General features: G+C 41.5%; 1 protein-coding gene across 1 annotated transcript in view; it reads right to left on the bottom strand.

Annotated features, from left to right (window-relative positions):
* The window catches only part of FBXL7 (F-box and leucine rich repeat protein 7), a 171,807-nt gene that overhangs the window by 10,032 nt on the left and 143,639 nt on the right, over positions 1–18,136 (bottom strand). The window contains exon 3 of the mRNA XM_020781287.3: positions 2,933–3,544. Coding sequence (XP_020636946.1) covers positions 2,933–3,544 — 612 coding nt within the window. The remainder of the gene's footprint in view (positions 1–2,932; positions 3,545–18,136) is intronic.

The raw sequence follows: 18,136 nt of genomic DNA, 5'->3' as shown, positions 1-18,136 counted from the left end.
ATGCTGTGGAATGTGAGACACAGGGGTTTGTTTTTCTTTTCAAGAAGGAGAGGGGGATAACCCACCCTCCAGCCAAGACTTAGCTGTTTATTATTTTACAGTACTTAGAAATTGTATGTTTATTTAAACATTGTAGCAGTCTGAAAATGCCTAATGCTTAAGCTTTAAAGCTACAACTGTAATCTAATGAATTTACTTTATTTACTTAATAAAACAAATATAAAACTTCAACAGAGGACTAGTCTCTTGATACAGCAGGACTATAACTAAATCCAGTGTGGATGAAAGAAGGTTAATAATGGCTACTGTAAATAGAGGTCACACTGTCCTACTTTACAAGGCTGGTGTGTAGTCTAAGGAAACACATAGCCTTTTTTTTTTTTTTTTTTTGCTTTAGAAGCAATCAAGGTTACTTTTAAGGTTCAGGCTTGTCTCTGGGGGCTACTACGCACTTCTGAGGCCTAAAGGATCTACCTCAGGAAATAAAGGTGGTAGTTTTGTGCCCAGAGGGACTCCCTGACTGCAATCATTGTCTCTTTAGGGAAAGGGGATTGTTACAAAAGGAATTGTGGAAAAATCTGAAAACTAATTTGGGTGTGGTTTTGGCATGGGCATGCTATTTTAGGGCACATGATTGAAGAAAACCTGGTGTGGGTTTGCAAACCAAAACAGGTATGCAAATTAGACCTAAGGAAATTTTCTGTCATGTCACGACTGATAAAAATCCCTTTTAAAATATGAATGCCTATCTAATACCCTAATCCAGGAGCATTAGAACCATGGAGGGGCAGTGGCAAGGACTGCACCCAAGGCATGGGTAGAAATAAGTACAGTATGTGAGAGTTGCCAAATGCATATTTGGCAAAACACACACACACACACACACACACACACACACACACACACACACACACACACACACACACACACACACACACACACACACGAGTCCAGCCAATAAATGAGCTGACCTAGAAACACACCCACCAGCATATTCAATGACCTCCAAGTGAATTTATGCTTCAAGCAAGCACTGTACATTCTCCTGTTACTTCTCATCTATTCCCTTTCTATGACTCACTGAAAAGCTAGACAAGCATGTATGGATCTCCTTTATTCAGCAGAATTCCCACATGCAGAATCCTGAAGTGCACAGCTCTGCCCAAGACGGGGGAGAAAAGAATGTGTCCCCTTTATCACCCTGTTAACTGTGTATCCCATACGCAGAAAAACCCACAGAAATTGTTCTGGCATCTTCCTTCTTCCTCTTTCAGAGTCGCTGGTGCTGAATCTATGCAGTCCTTTCCCTCTGCCTATAGTGTCCCTGCATCCCCATGTCACTGTCGCATGAGGCTGATTAAAATCAAGAGTTTCTCAAAAGATATAAGACCCTGAAAGCTAACTCTGCCATAATATTTGTTTCAGACATTGTGCCCAGCAGAGGCATCCATGCAAACAGACCTGGGCTTCGCCCTCAGCCCAGCTTCCTAGGGAAAAGGGTCCAGGGTCCTGGGACACACTCTTTTAAAGCAGGAAGTCCCACCCCTAGGCCCCACCCCCTGGGCTTTCTTTTTGTCTCCTGACCACATGGCCTGGGGGTGGAGCCTAGGGGTGGGACTTCCTGCTTTAAAAGAGCGTGTCCTAGGACCGCGTGCCTAATGGCGCGCGAAATTCTCAAATTTTGTATCTGGCCTTAATATGGTAAATAGGAAAGCCAATTAGATTTGCATAAGCTGGGGAGTCAGGAAAGTTTTAAGGATCAGATCATACTTTTGCACTATTAAAGAGTAGGCCGGGTAGGTGGGGCTCGTCAGCCATGGAAGGCAGCCCATCTAGGAGAAGGAAAACTCTGATTTCAAACCTCCACTGCCTTGTGGCTATATCCACTCATGGAAAAGGCTTCAGGAGTTAACCTCGAGGCAAAATCCGGAGCTGGAGTCCCGAAGGCAGCATGTGTCATTCTGCCAACTCCTGCGACATTGCTGGAACCAGTTGTATTGGCTCTTGCCTTTCCATTGGACCATTTCAGCAATGTGGAGAGGGGGGATCTGCTGCTTGGGTAACAGCCTATCCTCCATATTACCTTACCCGGGCTTCATGCTCTGGAGAGGACACTCCTCGATTCAGAGCATGTTACCATAGTCTCTCGAGACTGAAGGATGCCTATGCCCAGCAGAGGGCAGTATTACTCATGCCATGTACAGTAATACAAAATCCTACCTATCTGATTCCAGAAGGGAAATCCCTCTTAGTGCAGTCTCATAAACACAATGCAGAAATCTGTGGCAATGTCATAGGATTTTAACGTAGCTGAATGAAGTCTCAGGCAGATCGTATGGGTTGAATGATAAAAGCTTACTCTTGCTTCTTTGATATTGACCACTGCCATGCCTTAATAAAATTCTTAATTTTGCAGGTTCCACAAGACTCTTTTGCTGACTTTGAATACTTGGAGTGAGTTGTAGCTGTGCAAATTATGATTTACTTTTGAAGTCAACCAAAGGACAAAACACAAACCAATTCTGATCTAAGCATGTGGCCACTGGGAGAGATCAGCATTAGTCCCTTTTGTTTACAAAACGACAAAGTATATAAAACAGCAAAACATATTCCAGTTATACCATTGAAAATGAGTTATTACAGCCCTAATCACAGTCTATTTCCCCTTTAAGAAAATAACTTTAGTGCTGTGGGACTTTTTATGCTAGGAACTCTAAAGCACTGAGATTATCCTCCCAGTTAAAAATCCACCAGCCTTAACAAAAAATATTCCAAATGCAAAATGTCAATCCTACTTAGAGACTCACAGACACCCACTGGCCTTGAATAAGGTGTGTTGAACAAGTTCCATTTCTTTCAAGGATTCCATACTAAGTAGGATTGTCATTCCAGTTTTCAATGTAGTTTTTAAATGTAACTATTGTTCAGTTACCTGATACATCTAAGTACTCCAGGTTGGGACAGAGTGATACCACATCAAAGACTGCCTCGTTGGAAATATTGTAGCAGCCCGACACCTCCAACTGCCTCAGTTCTGGACAGCACTGAGCAATGGTGTAGAGTCCTCTGTCTGTGAGCCGCCTGCAGCCACTAACAATTACCGTCTCCAACATGAGACAGACGTTGGGTGTGTCCTGACAAAGTCGCCGAGTCAGCACCTTTAGAGCTCGGTCCACATTGATTGTCTCGCCCGTCAAGCGAATAGTCCTCCAAAGGCGGGGGTCCCAAGCAAGATTATACCAGCGGCGACACACACGGGCACAGCGGCACAGTTGATTTGTGGGCAAAAAAGAGAAAATCTGGATCACTGAATGGTCTGGGAGCCGGTCTATATTCGCTTGTTCCTTCTGAAGGCGGGAGGCTGATCGGATGAGCGGGTGGGCGAGGCGGGTTGGAGGTGGCGAGTGAACCATTGCCATTGTCTCCCCAGTGACGGAGGAGGAAGAGGTGGAAGATCCTTTGCCATTCTGCAAGCTGTGTGAATTTGGGGGACATATTAGTGCTGGGCTGGGTGTGCTGAGGGTGCGCATGCTGAGGTCGGAATCTGAAAGGCAACAAAGCATGGACAGATGAGAACACCCTCCAAAGAACTGCATATCCTATAATGCACATTCTGGAGCTTTATGGTAGAATGCCTCTTATGTAACTGCATGATATCCTCACAAGCATTTTCACACTCTGGGCGGTTATATGCATTTTTAACATTGTTTCTTTGCCCATTATTGCTGGGGGTTAATCAAGATCAAACTTTACTTCTCTGAATGACAGACGTAACTAACAGAATATTCAGTTTCTTAACAGATTTCTACATTAAAAACAAACATCAAAGAACACAACAGAAATCATCAAGTTGTAGAATTGCTCTAGAACATAACACAAACAATGAAAAATCCAAGGAAACAGATGTCAATGGTTAGTAATCTGATTGACTTCCTGGAAGAGTGTGATCACGTATGCTACAACATTCAAGTCATGAGCCATGGAGAATTTTTAGAACTGGAAGAAAAGCTTTCAACTAGTGCTGATTGTACTGATTCTGTATAATTTGTGCAGGATGTTTGCCTAGACTAGTCATGTGAGCTGAAATTGACAAACCCACTCCAAAACATAATTTTACAACTCATACTTTATTATATCCAAAACTACACAAAGGAATCTCCAAGAGGATTTCTTCCCACTACTGAATAACACCATTGAGAAAGTTACATATGAGGAGTTCTTAATATTTTCCTTGAACCCAGTCCAGGTAAAGAATAATTACTCAGGTAACAGAGTGGAATCATTTGAGCACCCCAAGAGCATGGTATAATTGAATATTGCTTTTATTAGCAGTGAGTTCTATCCAGGGCCTGCCTTCTATTGATGGAAGAAGTCTGTTCACTGAGGTCTTCCCACTAGGTTTTGGAGCACTCTCCTCCTTTGTCGATGCCACAGGTCAGGCCACTCAGCATGAGGCTCTGACCCTCTGCAAACTGTTTTCAGGGAAGGATGGACAGTGAAACCAGCCTCCACTGTCTCAGCCACACATGCCTTATTGTGGACCCAGTCCAAAATGAAAACACTGAACGTGAGATATTCCAAGCTCACAATTAGTTCATCTACTATAGTACTGCTTACACTGACTGGCAGCATGCACTCCACAACCCAGTCAAACTATTGGGCAAACCACTGCAGCTTCATCCATCCCTAGGCATAAAGTGGTAACAATAATGCTAGCATTCTGAACCGTTCTAAACAACTTTAAACACTTGACAACTACAGCACAGCTGGTTTCCATTGCATAACCTGGACTGAGTAGAGGTGGATTCTAAGATAGCTGCTGAAATCCTGTTGCTTAGTATACTAAGTCACAATTAGAGTAGGCCCATTGAACCAATGGCACATATAGAGGAGCTGACTTACCGTATCCTCAGTTTCAAATTGTAGCTTAACTCTAGTTGCAACGTAATACACCAAGCAACAGGATTTCAACCAGTGAGTATCAAATTAAAATTATATTGTCTATCTAAAAGAGAGAGAAATGTAAGAACTTGTAGCCAATTAGTATATAGCAAAAGAATATCCAGTCCCGAGCAAACCCTTCTGGACATGAGCAGTTCAACACAAATGTCTCACATGCTCTCATCAGTAGAAAGGGCAGGTCTGGGAACCAAAAGAAATGTAGAAAGAAGTAGATCTGTCTCCTCTGCTGAAGTGACCGGAGAAAGCATCAACATCTCTTTAACCAAACTTTTGCCATTGCTGACCCCAAGCATTTAAACCAGTGGTTCTTAACCTTTGTTACTCGGATGCTTTTGAACTGCAACTCCCAGAAACCCCAGTCAGGACAGCTGGTGGTGAAGGCTTCTGGGAGTTGCAGTCCAAAAACTCCTGAGTAACCCAAGGTTAAGAACCAGTGATTTAAACGTTATAGATGTCTCACCGTTCTTTTTGGTATGGAGTAAGATCTAACAACTGGTTTACAGTCACACAATTAAAAGAAAAGAAAAGAAAGAACTAAACACAAAAGAGCTATAGATATCTAATCATAATGTGGTATCATTAAAGTATAGCAGGAGGGCAATTTAAGGTTCCCAGGTATCCATCAATTTTTTTTACCAACAATGTAACTGACTGATACAGACACTTAATTGCAATCCTTGTTTAAAATCTTGAAATGCCTATTTACATTACGAAGACCTGGGGAACATTTCAACCTTGAAAAAGCAAAGCCATTACTATTCCCTCTGTGATTATCAATTATTTTGTGCATGATGATGATTATAATTACAGTTTCCTCTAATTTCCAAGATTGTTTGTTGACTCTGAAGCAAAATGAATGTTGAGTGCTGGTTGCTGGAAGAAGAATGGATGACTATGCACTGGCATTAAGCTCTCATCCTCAGAACCAGATGTGAAGGGTTGTCAAGTCAAGTGACTGAGGGAAGCAGTACCCCTCTTTTGCTCTCCTTCCCATCTCTCTCCTTATGAAAAACAGTTTGTGAGTGAGGGGAGAAACAAGAAGAGACAGTTACTATCTTTAAGAGGCATACTTCCTCTCAAACCCAGTGTTCACACTTGTATCCCAAATGCTTGCTGGATCTGCCCCTAATTTGCACTCAGAGCAAGCAAGGTGCTGGGGGAAAAAGTTGTTGTAGTGGCATGTACAGTGAGTGGTTCCCTGGTTTATCACTTCCCTCTTATGAACCTAGAAGAGTAATGCAGGACCAGACCCAAAGGCCCACCTAGCTCAGCATACTATTTCCACATTGGCCAACCAGATAATGTCAGGATATGACCACAACATCACCCACTTCCTGCTCATGTTCCCTAGCAATAGTATTCAAAGCTCTCTCTCTCTCTCATGGACAGACAGACAAATGGACAGACAAACAGACACACACACAAGCAGCAGCAAAATTCTTCCAGTGTCTGGTCATGTTCAACATTTATGTGTCAGAGAGCACGATCTCTGAAATTTCCCCATGGCTGTGAGATATAAAAACGAAGCTGTCTTTAATATATACGATATAATGACGAACCAGACTGGAGTACAACATGTGAACAGAGCCTTCAAATTTTTGTGTAGAAATCTGGAAATAATTTATCTCTTGGCCAGTTTTGTCCCTTGCCACTTGGCACGAAAGGTTTTGTTTCCCGTATTTTCAATAGAAACTAAAAATACCACAGTTGCCTTTGTTTAACAAACAAAAAGCAGCAATTGGCATACATTCGGTCTGCCAAGACATTTTTGGTTTTGCATCAGCATCTTCACTGGTGCCAGCACAGCAACTCTGCACAAAGTTTGTCATTGCCACAAAGTCAAGGGGAAGGTGGAGGTGGGTGGGGGAAGGGGACATTCTTTCCCCATAAAAGTATCAAGAATAAAACCATGTTTACACACACAGCATGTCTGAGTTAAAATAAATACAGATGGGGAAAAGAAGGAATCTCACAAAGAACCGACTGGGATAATTATTACTGTGACTTTGCAGGAATTATATAATAGAAAGACAACTCCAATTATTGAGAAGAATCAGGCTTTACTAGATGGGAGAGCACTGTCCAGTTAAGAGCTCATCTACAGAGTAGTGTTGTGTCTGGTTGTTCTGGGGTTGCTCAGTGTTGTTCTGGCAGTTTTAATGTAAGTTAGAATGCATCATTTTGGTATTTATGTTCACATATGAAGAAGATATTTGTTGTTGGAGGTACTGGGATGTGCTGGGTCATCTCACCACCATCCGTTCCCATGTATCCAGAATTGTTTCCTAACACCTCTGTTCTGATACTGATTTCTCTCCCCTTTTGCCTGTCCTCTCTGCCCTCACCCAACCCACTACCACACTCACCTCTTTAAAACAGTAGCCATTCCCAAGCATTTATATTTTTATTTATCCATCTCTGTCACTAACTTTTTTAGTGGTTTCTAGAGGAAAGAAACAGCTGATACTCCTAAGCAGGAGTAGCAGTTAAGCATAAAGGGGTTGAGATTGGCCAGCGAAAACACACTCTTAAGGAAACACCATCAAATGACACACACACTGTATAAGGTTTGTGAATTGCCATGCAACAGTGCAGCATTAGGGGGCATACGAGCAGATATTGCACTCAAGCAAAGAAGAGCAGAGCAGAGAACTGTATCTCTGAGAACCATATCTATATGGAAATCAATTTTTCCCTCAGCACTTTGGGAAGCTTGCTTGGAAACCTGCACCACCATGCCATCTTTGGGGATCCTCCATTCCTGACGCACAAACCACTCCCTGATCTTATTTCCTTCTCCTCCAGATCTTGTGGCTCTTCCGAGTGCTCTAATTCTTTCCTCTGACTTCTTTATAGTTCCCTGTTGGCAGCATAGCAGCCATAGCTAGGCACCTGCTTTCACTGTTAGTGCAGACTGTATGATAACAAAAACATGGACTCTGCTAAACAAATGGGTTTCCAAGCAAGCAGAGTCAGTTTCCCTAAGTGCTGAGGGAAAAATTGTTGGGAAGGATCAGCATCTAGCAAATTCGGGCTCCCAGGAGCTTCTTATATGACACCCACCATGTCCTCTGACCACAAGAGCAATTCCCTTGCCCACTCCAGGCCCCTTCTGAGCTGCAACACAGGGAAAAGGCATTTGCTTGCTACTGCAATGTAAGCATTAGAGGACTCTAGCTGTGTACAGACTAAGCAAGACTAAGTAAGGGATTCTCTGCTATTTCTGTTATCTTTTTGGTTCATTCATGACAAGTTAATGAAGGGTTGAGGTGTGTAAGGGAAACACTGCTGCCCTCATCCCTCAGGAACATTAATAGTAAATCAACTTCTTAAGGTGTTACACACTCAGATCACAGCACACCTCCTGTTGTTGATACTATATAAGGTGAACAGTTAAATGAAGAAAAATAAAACCCCAAGAGATACACTTAACTGTCTGCTATGCAAATAATTATTTGTATATCCCATCCAAAATACAATCTGATAACTCAAATCCTGTTACTTTAACTTAAAGGATGTCCTTATCAGCAAAGACTACTGAAGAACAAAGAACCCCCTCCCCCACTTCCGTAGCCTCCAGAGGCTTCTCCATGATGAAGGGGATCACAAATGAGCCTTGGGACCTTCAGGTGTGGGGAAGGGAGCCAAGAATCTTTAATTTCCAAAAAAACTTCCCCCCAAAACACAAAACACCACAGCTGATGGTATCACCAGCCTCATCCAGTATAGGCTGCTCAACCAGATCTCAGCCAATGTGTGGCTATTCATCAGTGCCATTTGGCTTGCTCACAGATACACAACCAACCACACTGACTTCCCCTTGAAATTTCTGGAGCTGTTTCTTTTGTGCTATTATAAATACACAGAGTGAAATCAGTAAGAATGTAAACTTGGCAGAGCATCCAGATCTTACAACAAAACAACCAAGGCCCTCGTGGAGTCAGACTCTTTTACAGGACACAACTCCATCCTTCATGAGCCCGCCCTTTTCTCATAAGTGTATATAAACTCTTGGTCTTCAATAACAAAGACCCTGAACTTATGAGAGCAATTAGTCTTTGTTTAGAAAGGCTTATTGGTCTGTCTCCTATATTTTTAGTGTTTTCCAGCCCCCTTTCTTTGCGTGAAGCAAACAATTCACTGTTTGGATTTTTAATTGAGAGCTGGCCAGGGGAAAAGAAAACTGTTTGTTTCACCTACAGAAATCTCTTTAGCATCCAAAATGATTTTGAAGATAATGAATTTTCATGAGACCTGGAATGCCAACTTTATGAGGAGAAACTGTAACTGAACATATGTTTCTAACTCAGGCATCTGCAAAAATTTCATTTGCAGTTTCATTGGAAGAAGGATGTTTGATTTAGGACAGGGCTGGGACTCAACCCTGTTCTAAATCACCAAATAATTTGGACATCAACTCCCAGAAGTGGGAGATCAGTGGTAACAAACACCAAGGACAGCCAAGGGTAGGAGACTGTATGACTTGTAGGCCCAAACATTTGGAGTACCAAACGTCATTCATCTTTGGTTTAGGAATATTCTCTAAGATAAGAACCCTTACTCAGAGGCCTATACTGATTCTAACCTGCAAGCAGAGATTCTACATAAATTGACTGCTTGCAGAGCTCCACAACATTTCACGTTCATGTCCATAAGGCAGTGTGCTTCCTTAGGCCTCCAAGTTACTTAGAAATCAGCCAGATTGTGGACGCAACAGCAGGAGCTGCCGGAGGGTGGGGTGGACAAAGGTAGATTTTCAGCCTTCACAGAGCTGTGTAGTCACTGCTTTGAGAGGGGCAGCACAGGGCACAGCCAAGGGAAGCTCCTCACTTTTGAAACAAGGAAGTTAGTACATGTTAGCACACAAACATGATGTATGGGGATGAAGAACATTTCCTCACAGAATGCAGTGGGCTAGTTATGAGTGTATGGCTCTTAAACAGGAATGAGTACTCAAGAAATGTATAATTAGGTAAAAATGGAAAATTTAACATTTGTTGGATAAAATCCTCTTTGCATAAATTTATGCCAGTGTAACACAGATCAGGAACCAAAATCATTTAATGTAAACTAATGGAAAATTTCCAACCCCCTCCTCTTTCACATTCTGAGGCTCTCTAGGGCCCCCTTTCGCCCTGGGAAAACCTTTCAGAACCTCAAGACTTGGGAGAGGGGCCCTTAATAGTCAAAAATTATTGCCTGATCACTGCCACCAGGACTTGGGATCACTAACAACGATCTGACAGTGATTTTTAAAAACCATTAAAGGCTTCCCCGGGGCAAAAGGGAGCCCTGGAAAGCCTTGGAATCTGAAGGGGGGGGGGAATCAGAAGTTGTTCATTGGATAAAAATAAATATTTCCAGGGCCCAATCTGGATCATGCTGGTGTAAATTTACACCAACAGGATTTTGTCCATTGCTACAAGAAATCCATTCAGACATAGCGTAAGAGAAAAAAATCCCAAAATTGGTTACAGAATCCCTTAATACTGGCTTCTGTACCTGGGGATATGCTACAGCCATAGAGGAGATCCCATGTGCTACCGCTCTCTAAGCAGGCTGCACAAGTACGAACCTAGTTTCCAAGAAGGTGGACAAAGCAAAGGAGTTGGGGTAACTTGCTGAACGCAAGAGAAGGAGGCAAGGTCCTTGATCTCACCTGGCTATGCATCCATCTCTCCTCCTCCTTCAGTTTAGGTTACTTGTTACATACACTGTTACTTTGACTTCTGCCAAGCCAAAGTTTTCAGCCATAGGCCAGAATCGTATTATTAAAAGTACACCAGCACAACTCAAATTGTTGTGAGGAATTCAGACGTTGACTCTTAACTGGCGGCAATTTGCCACAGAGATTTATGCCATCACTTAACACCTACATTCTTAAGGAACAGAATTCTGGTGAGAAAGCTAAAATTGGGTCTCAGTGTCTCTTCTCACTACATCAACACATCTCTTTCTTAATGATCCTGCAATAATCAGGCTGGATCACAGTGTCCATGTATTCTAGCCAGTTGCCTCTGGAAGCTCATAAACTCAACAGAAATGAAAGTAACTCTGCACTCATTATTCAGAGGTGTATTGTTAGATTAAGTTTTATTTAGTGACTGAAGCTAATAAACTATAGCAGATGAGTTTGAGGAAAAAGTTGCTATTTCCTTATGGGTCGCATTGCTTTTTTACCATCTGAGGCTGCACAGAGTTGTTTAATTCCCCCTTGGTTTAATTCCAGGAAAATAACAGGTGCAAACTCTGAGGCGCAGTAAATTGTTCTTGTTGAACTTAGCGCTGACCTTACCTTTATCAATGCAGAAATGTCAGGCCTGTTTTTGCCAGCAAGACCAACAGTACTGATGGCAACTGACAAAACATAAGCATCCTTTCACAGGCCTTCATGTGAGGCTTATGTGGAAGGAAAATGAGGCATGGAGAAAGGGCATGGAATTAGTTCTCGGGACCTTGGTCTCTCTGTGTGTGTTTTCAAAAAGGGTTTTGAATACTGCAGGAGGCTCTTGAAAGTCTGCTGAAGTTTTACTTCAAAGTTGGTATTCTTTCAAGCCCCCTGGTATCTGCTTATCATCTGGGGGGAAAAAGGGAAATGACTACTCTGGTAGAGCGAACAGAGTTGCAGACAACTATACTTACAACAATTTGACAAAGCAGGACACAAGATATCATTGGCCAAAGCCCTATCCCAGGCCAGCTCATTGCATAATTACAAAAAAACCCTTGGTATCAGTGTGCAATACTGCCATATTAAAAAAGAGACACCAATGCCTGTACTCAAGGTGACAAACAAAATGTAGGTGAACCCTGCCCTTAAAATGACACAGATAATCACTGTCCCATTTACAAACAAATGTTAAGAACCTCTGGGGGAAATAATCATTGCTCTAAAAGTAACTGATCAGTCTGGCAACACTACATAGGACAATCAGGGTAAGAAGTTTGTCATTTGTGGGGAGGCATCTTCACCACCCTGTATATAGCTGATCTGGGCTAGATGCATGCTTTTAACATGCAAATGCCACTAACACATTTTCTGAAGCACTTTCTAGATGTGGGTTGCTCTGTTCCAGGAGTAGGCAGAGTGCAGCCTTGGGGCCAGATGGAGTGGGCTAAGGCTTCCTTTACTGCCTCAGCTCCCTCAGACTCTCCTGCCAAAAAATGGACCACCCTCTGGGGTGGGGGGTGGGGAAAGGCAAACAGCTGCTCCTGGAAGCCTCCAAGAATTACAGTTCACCTCTTTAACAGGTCACAGCCTCCCCTCTCCTCCAATAGCTGAAATAACAATTTTTCAAAACTACCAGACACTTCTTGTTTTGCTCCCCTGCCCACATTTTTGGAAGTCTGGAAGGCCCTCAGAGAATCTTGCAGTAATGCAGGAGGAGGATAAAATTGTCCTCCTGAAGGCACCAAAGCTGCCTAGTCCTGCCCTATGATTAAGTATGGCATGGGCCCCTATACAGTGTGGCCATCATTTCTCTGGTTGTATTCAGACCTTTAAACTACAGTATATTAAGAGAAGTCCAGCACATGGCATGTATGAACACAATAAAAAATATGTGATCTGGTCTTACAGCCATTGTCCCAGAAGCCTCACAAACTGGTAGGAAAAAAAAGAAAAAGAAAAGAAGACTCAACAAAGACCTATTTCTGTAAGGAAAATTTTCCTTTTCAGGTCTGGAAAAGAGAGAAAGTTGAACTAGTCTATGAACTAGTCTGAAAATGTGGTGGGTTTAAGTTTGAACTTATTCATAGCATGGCTGGGCAAGCTACAACCTTCCTAAAATTGAGGCATTACAACTTGCATTAGTTATAGCCATTGCAGCTGGTGATGAGGGATGATGGACACTAAAGGAGAACATCTGGAAGCTTGCAAGTTGCCCATTCTTGATCTATAGGGGTCAGATATGAGCATGGAACATTTGCTCAGGAATTAAAATCAAGGAATTTTCAAGAGTATCCTCAAGCCCAGCCTCTTCTTCAAAGAGTTGTTCGTGCTAATTTGTTTGCCTTGAGGTCTAGTACTACTGGAAATGCTTCATTCAGAGTTAAAAATCCTATTATGTCAGCCGCATTTTCTCCCAGGAAAGGCTCTGCCACGGAGGACTTAAAATTAAGTTCACTTGAGAGACCCCTTGAGGTTTCCCCTTCTTTCAAGGAATCAATGTTACAATACTCCCATTTTTATACATCTGAAATGCATGGCAGGATGGGAATGTTGGATCAAAGTTAGAGGTTGCTCATCAGATTTTCCTGCTGGCTTTAATTCATGAGGTATCAAAATAAAAAACCAGTAGGCTAGGACTGCAATCACTATTTTTAATTTACTAAGAAAAATCCCCAAAGGCAAAGGTTCCTTTATGAAGCGCAACCAATATAACAATTTCCAAGTGGAAATTCCTTTTCTGTACGATCCCACTAATCACACAAACCATAGATACACTGAAGTCTGAATCATGTGAACCTAATATAAGGTTCTAGTGCTTCTACAAAGAGAGTGGATAGATGGCAATGGAGATTAAGTGACATGAAATAACAACAAATTTTGGTAGAATTAGAGATACAAAAGATTACCTCCCAAAGTATGACCACGTCTAACAAAGGTTTTAATGTAGGATGAAGAGGTAGCACACATATTGACTTTCTCCTTGCTTACTCAACACACTGCTTTTTCTTGAGTAATACTTGTCTCAAATATCAATATTTGTGAAGTCACAAACCATTTTAATCTAAAAAAAAATGGAGGTAAATTCTCTAGTTAGTTGCTTTGGGATGCACTTTACTAGACATGACATCAAGACATCACGCTGTGTATTAGACAACATGGCTTCATTTTCATAAAAATAAAACAAGTCGGAATTATATATTGAATTTAATGCCCCGTGATTGACTTTTTTCATTCTATATGTAGCATTTCATAACCTAAAAAGTCCATTCAACAAAGGATGCAGACAAGTTTATTTCTGAGTAGCCATAGCCATTACAAAGGAAATTCAAATAATATAAAACAATTAAATACATTACTCAACTAAAACCATCTAAAATCAACACAACATGGACACAGTTCATTCAACAGATAAAACTTGATCATCATCACTACAAAACTTCCTCTTTAAAATCACTGCTCTAAAAGCGAAGCTGGCTGCCTTTTCAGAAATATATAATGCATTATCTCCAGTAGAAAACCAGATCGATGCCTCAGATCTATTAAATGTGAAATGGATTCCCATGAAGGAGAGAGTTTGTCCATGTGGAACTAATGCAGTTAAAGATTTAACCCATTGTATTTACTTGTCTGCCCAATTCATAAAGATTTAACAGTGATTCTGTTCAAAGAGCTGGGTCTTGTATTCAAAAAAGGAAGATAGTCTCAGGGTGTAACTTACACAGCAGAGAAAATACAGTGGTGCCTCGACTTATGAACCATTTTGGGATGACTTACGACCATTTTGAGTTACGACCAGCTCCGGCTGCAAAATTTTGCTTCTATTTGCGACTGGAGCTTTGGGTTATGACTGGAAAAAAGGTGGGGGGAAAGGCTGGGAATTCAAATGTACTAACCACTGGTTGGCGAAGAGGCTGCTTCTGTGTAGCTCTTTCGCCCAATGGTTAGAGAGTGTGCATCGGAGGAGGCTTCAGATTGCCTGGTGCTGCTTTCTGCTTCTGACTGAGTACATACAGGGTTTTGAAGGGCGGGTTTGGACTTGGGGGGTTATGTTTCTGTGCTGTGATTTTTGTGTGTGTTTTGGTGTGTTTGTTTTTTCAGCCCCCGTGCCTTCCGATGGGGCTTGCTGTGAGGGGGGGGTTGGTGATTTTTTTGTCAGCCCCAGCGCGTTCCGATGGGGCTTGCTCTATTTGTGGGTGTTTTTTGGCAATTTCTTTTTCAGCCCCAGCACGTTCTGATGGGTCTCTCTCTCTCTCGCTCGCTCTGTGTGTCTGTGTGTGTTTCTGTGTGTGTGTGTCTGTGTGTGATTTTTTTTCTGGCCCCAGTGTGTTCCGATGGGGCTCGCATTGGTTTTTTTGGGGGGTTGGTGATTATTTTTCCTGACCCCAATGCATTCCAATGAGACTTGCAATGTGCTGTGGGTTTTTGTTTTTTTTGGTGATTTCCCCCCCCCCGGCCAGAACGGATTAATGGGGTTTCAATGCATTCCTATGGGAAATGGTGCTTCGACTTACAACCATTTCAAGTTACGACCATCATTCCGGAACAGATTAAGTTTGTAAGTCGAGGCACCACTGTAAACTTGAATCTGCTGTGATTCATCTTTTTTTCAAAAAGAACCACTGTCTAAAGACAAGGAGTAACCGATTGAGGGAACTGATGCTCCTGCAAACACCTTCAGATCAGGCAGCCACACATAGCAGAAAGTGGAGAAAAGTGATGCCAGCCAATCAGAGCAAATTCAAGCTACCCCTGCCTGCTGAACAAAAAAAAGGCTAGATACCTGTTCAAAAGAGACAATTATAAAATGGGCTTCTCCACATCCATCTTTACACCATATAATTGCTAGGTGTTTATTCAAATTCATATGCACTTCATCTGATGCAAATTATAGGGCAAATGGCTAGTCTAGTTACCCTCTTAAGCAGTAGTTTGAAAACATTGACTTGAGGAGAACGTCTCACTGAACACAGTGAGATGTATTCATGAATAAACATGCGATGGGATTCTATCATTGAACTTAAACATTCTGCAATAAGGAAGCAAGAAATGTTGGTAATACAGACATAGACTAATACGGCAATTAAAAGAAAAATGGGGGAGGGTGTGCATTTATGTAAGATGAGCATATAATACAACATGCATGAAATACAACAGTCTTTAAATAAGAACCCATATTAATAGCCTTAGATGGATTTTTTCACCTTGGCATATATCTGATGATAGATGTGCATTGTGTTTAAGTAGGTGGTCTCCCATTAAGTCAAGGCCTGAACAAATAAAGGCTTGATATCTCAAGAGAGAAACTTTAAAAAAAAAAAGGCCAATGCTCTAGGAGCAGCCAATGTAAAGAAAGTTTGCTCTCTGTTTGGAACTATTTTGTAGCAGCCTAACTTGGCTGAGGCGAGGCACCAAGACATGAATTGCTGTTTGAATGCACGCAGGAATATAATCCACAAAATACTTAAGCACGTTGCTCTGTTAGTCCTGGCTAGAGTAGTTCCACTGAATCAAGAGGTTTTACATAAGCATTGACTTCCTGTTGCTATGTGTGGTCAAGTTGGAATTGACTTATAGTGACCCTAATAGGGTTTTCAAGGTGAGATATTTAAGCAATTCCACATCCTCAGTGAGCTTCCATGGCTGAGTGGGGATTTGAACCCAGGCCTCCTGAGTCCCCTGTCACTTTATCCACTATGCCACATAGGGCATCACAAGCATTGACTTACTATTCTGCAATTCATTCAACAGCCACACTTATTTAGGATCAGCATTTGGATTTAGGCCATGGCACCTTGTTAAAGCTATCAATACACTTATCTTTATGTAACAAATGCACTGTTTCCTTGCGTTGTGGATTCAAATCTAAAGCTGGTAATTATTTTTTTAAAAGCATACTCTCCTAAGGCATCATTTAAATGAGACAAGCAAGTGTCTGAAAGAGTAAGTACCTTACAAACAGCCAGCACAGGCTATGGGTCACTGATACATACATATTTAGTAGAAAACTCTGGTTTGCTGTGTCATTAAAATGATATGCCAAATCCAAAATGTCTAAATTTCAAGCTCAGGTCTATGAGAATCAATCATTTCTAGATTATGGACTTTGCTGCCAGAAAGTGTGGCAAAAGTCACCAGCTTCAGTGGCTTTAAATGAGGAAAGTCAGACAACCTGGGATTATGATCCATGATAATGGAATGGATTCTCTGGTTATAGAAGGGGACCCATGGCTGACGACAAACCATAGCAGAATGTTAGCACAGTCTCGCTCTGCTTGTGATCTTGCCACCAGCTTCTGCCTCTCTATCAATGGAAAAAGAATACTGAAATATGGTCTCATTCAGCAAGGTCCTTCTTACACTTTATGGATTACAATCTCACAAGGAAAAGAATTGCTTTGGGCTCTCCGCTTCTATGGTTACAAGAGCACGACAACATTCACACATATCAGATCTGCAAACACTGGTTCCACATGTATGTTGAGCTGCCACATGAGACTTGCATAAGGGGAGATCATTTGTCCCCTACATGTTTGACCACTTTCACCCCAGAGTTTCTGTAATTTGGGTGGAGTACAACATGTATTTAAATGTATTTATTTAAAATATTTTAACCCATCTTTCTCTTTAAAAAGGACCCCAAGGCTGTTTACAACAATTAAAAGACATCATTTAAGATTAGTAACAATGAGTATACAATGCTAAAAACAAATACTTATACAAAATACAGTATACAAAAATTAAAAACACTCTTAGAAACTAATGGTTGACAAAGATTCAGGTAAATATAAACAACAAGCAAAAAAATAAAATGATTATTCGCGTACAAAGGTCAAATAATAAAATTAACATACAGTACTTTGTGAAGGAGACACTAAAGTCCATCTTTTCATAGCCTGCTTAACAAATTTGACAGTCCTATAAGATATATAGTAGTTTTTGCCAGCTAAGAAAATAAAACTAGACATAATGGAGAATTCTTCCTTCCTTCCTTCCTTCCTTCCTTCCTTCCTTCCTTCCTTCCTTCCTTCCTCCATCTATCCGTCTATCCATCTATCCGTCTATCCATCTATCGATCTATCGATCTATCTGCCTTTATTTTTTCCTGACTCTCATTGCATTCTGTCAACACAAGCAAAAATGACACACCCACTTGATTGGTTCTCTCAAGTAACCTCTCAGAGTAGCAGCTGCAGTGTTGACAGACTCGCCACAGAATAAAAGTATAAATTAGCAGCCATTGGTCAGCTCTTCAAATATGAAAACTAAGGATAAGTTTACAGCACTAAGTGGTGGAGAAGCTTTGTATGCATATACAAATAGTCATTATAGCCCATAAACATCTTCTCTGGAAACCCTCTGGAAACTTATAGAACAACTCTTGAGCAGGTTGACTACAGAGCCTTCTCAGAGTTATAAAGCAAGATTGTATAGTTAGGTCCTGTTAATAGCTAATGTAGAAATAATCTGTGTTAATTGGATTCTGAAGCCTCTTGTTTGAGAACA

This window comes from Pogona vitticeps, chromosome 4 (genome assembly GCF_051106095.1).
Source record: "Pogona vitticeps strain Pit_001003342236 chromosome 4, PviZW2.1, whole genome shotgun sequence".
NCBI lineage: Eukaryota > Metazoa > Chordata > Lepidosauria > Squamata > Agamidae > Pogona > Pogona vitticeps.
This window is presented reverse-complemented; position numbering and strand designations above follow the sequence as displayed.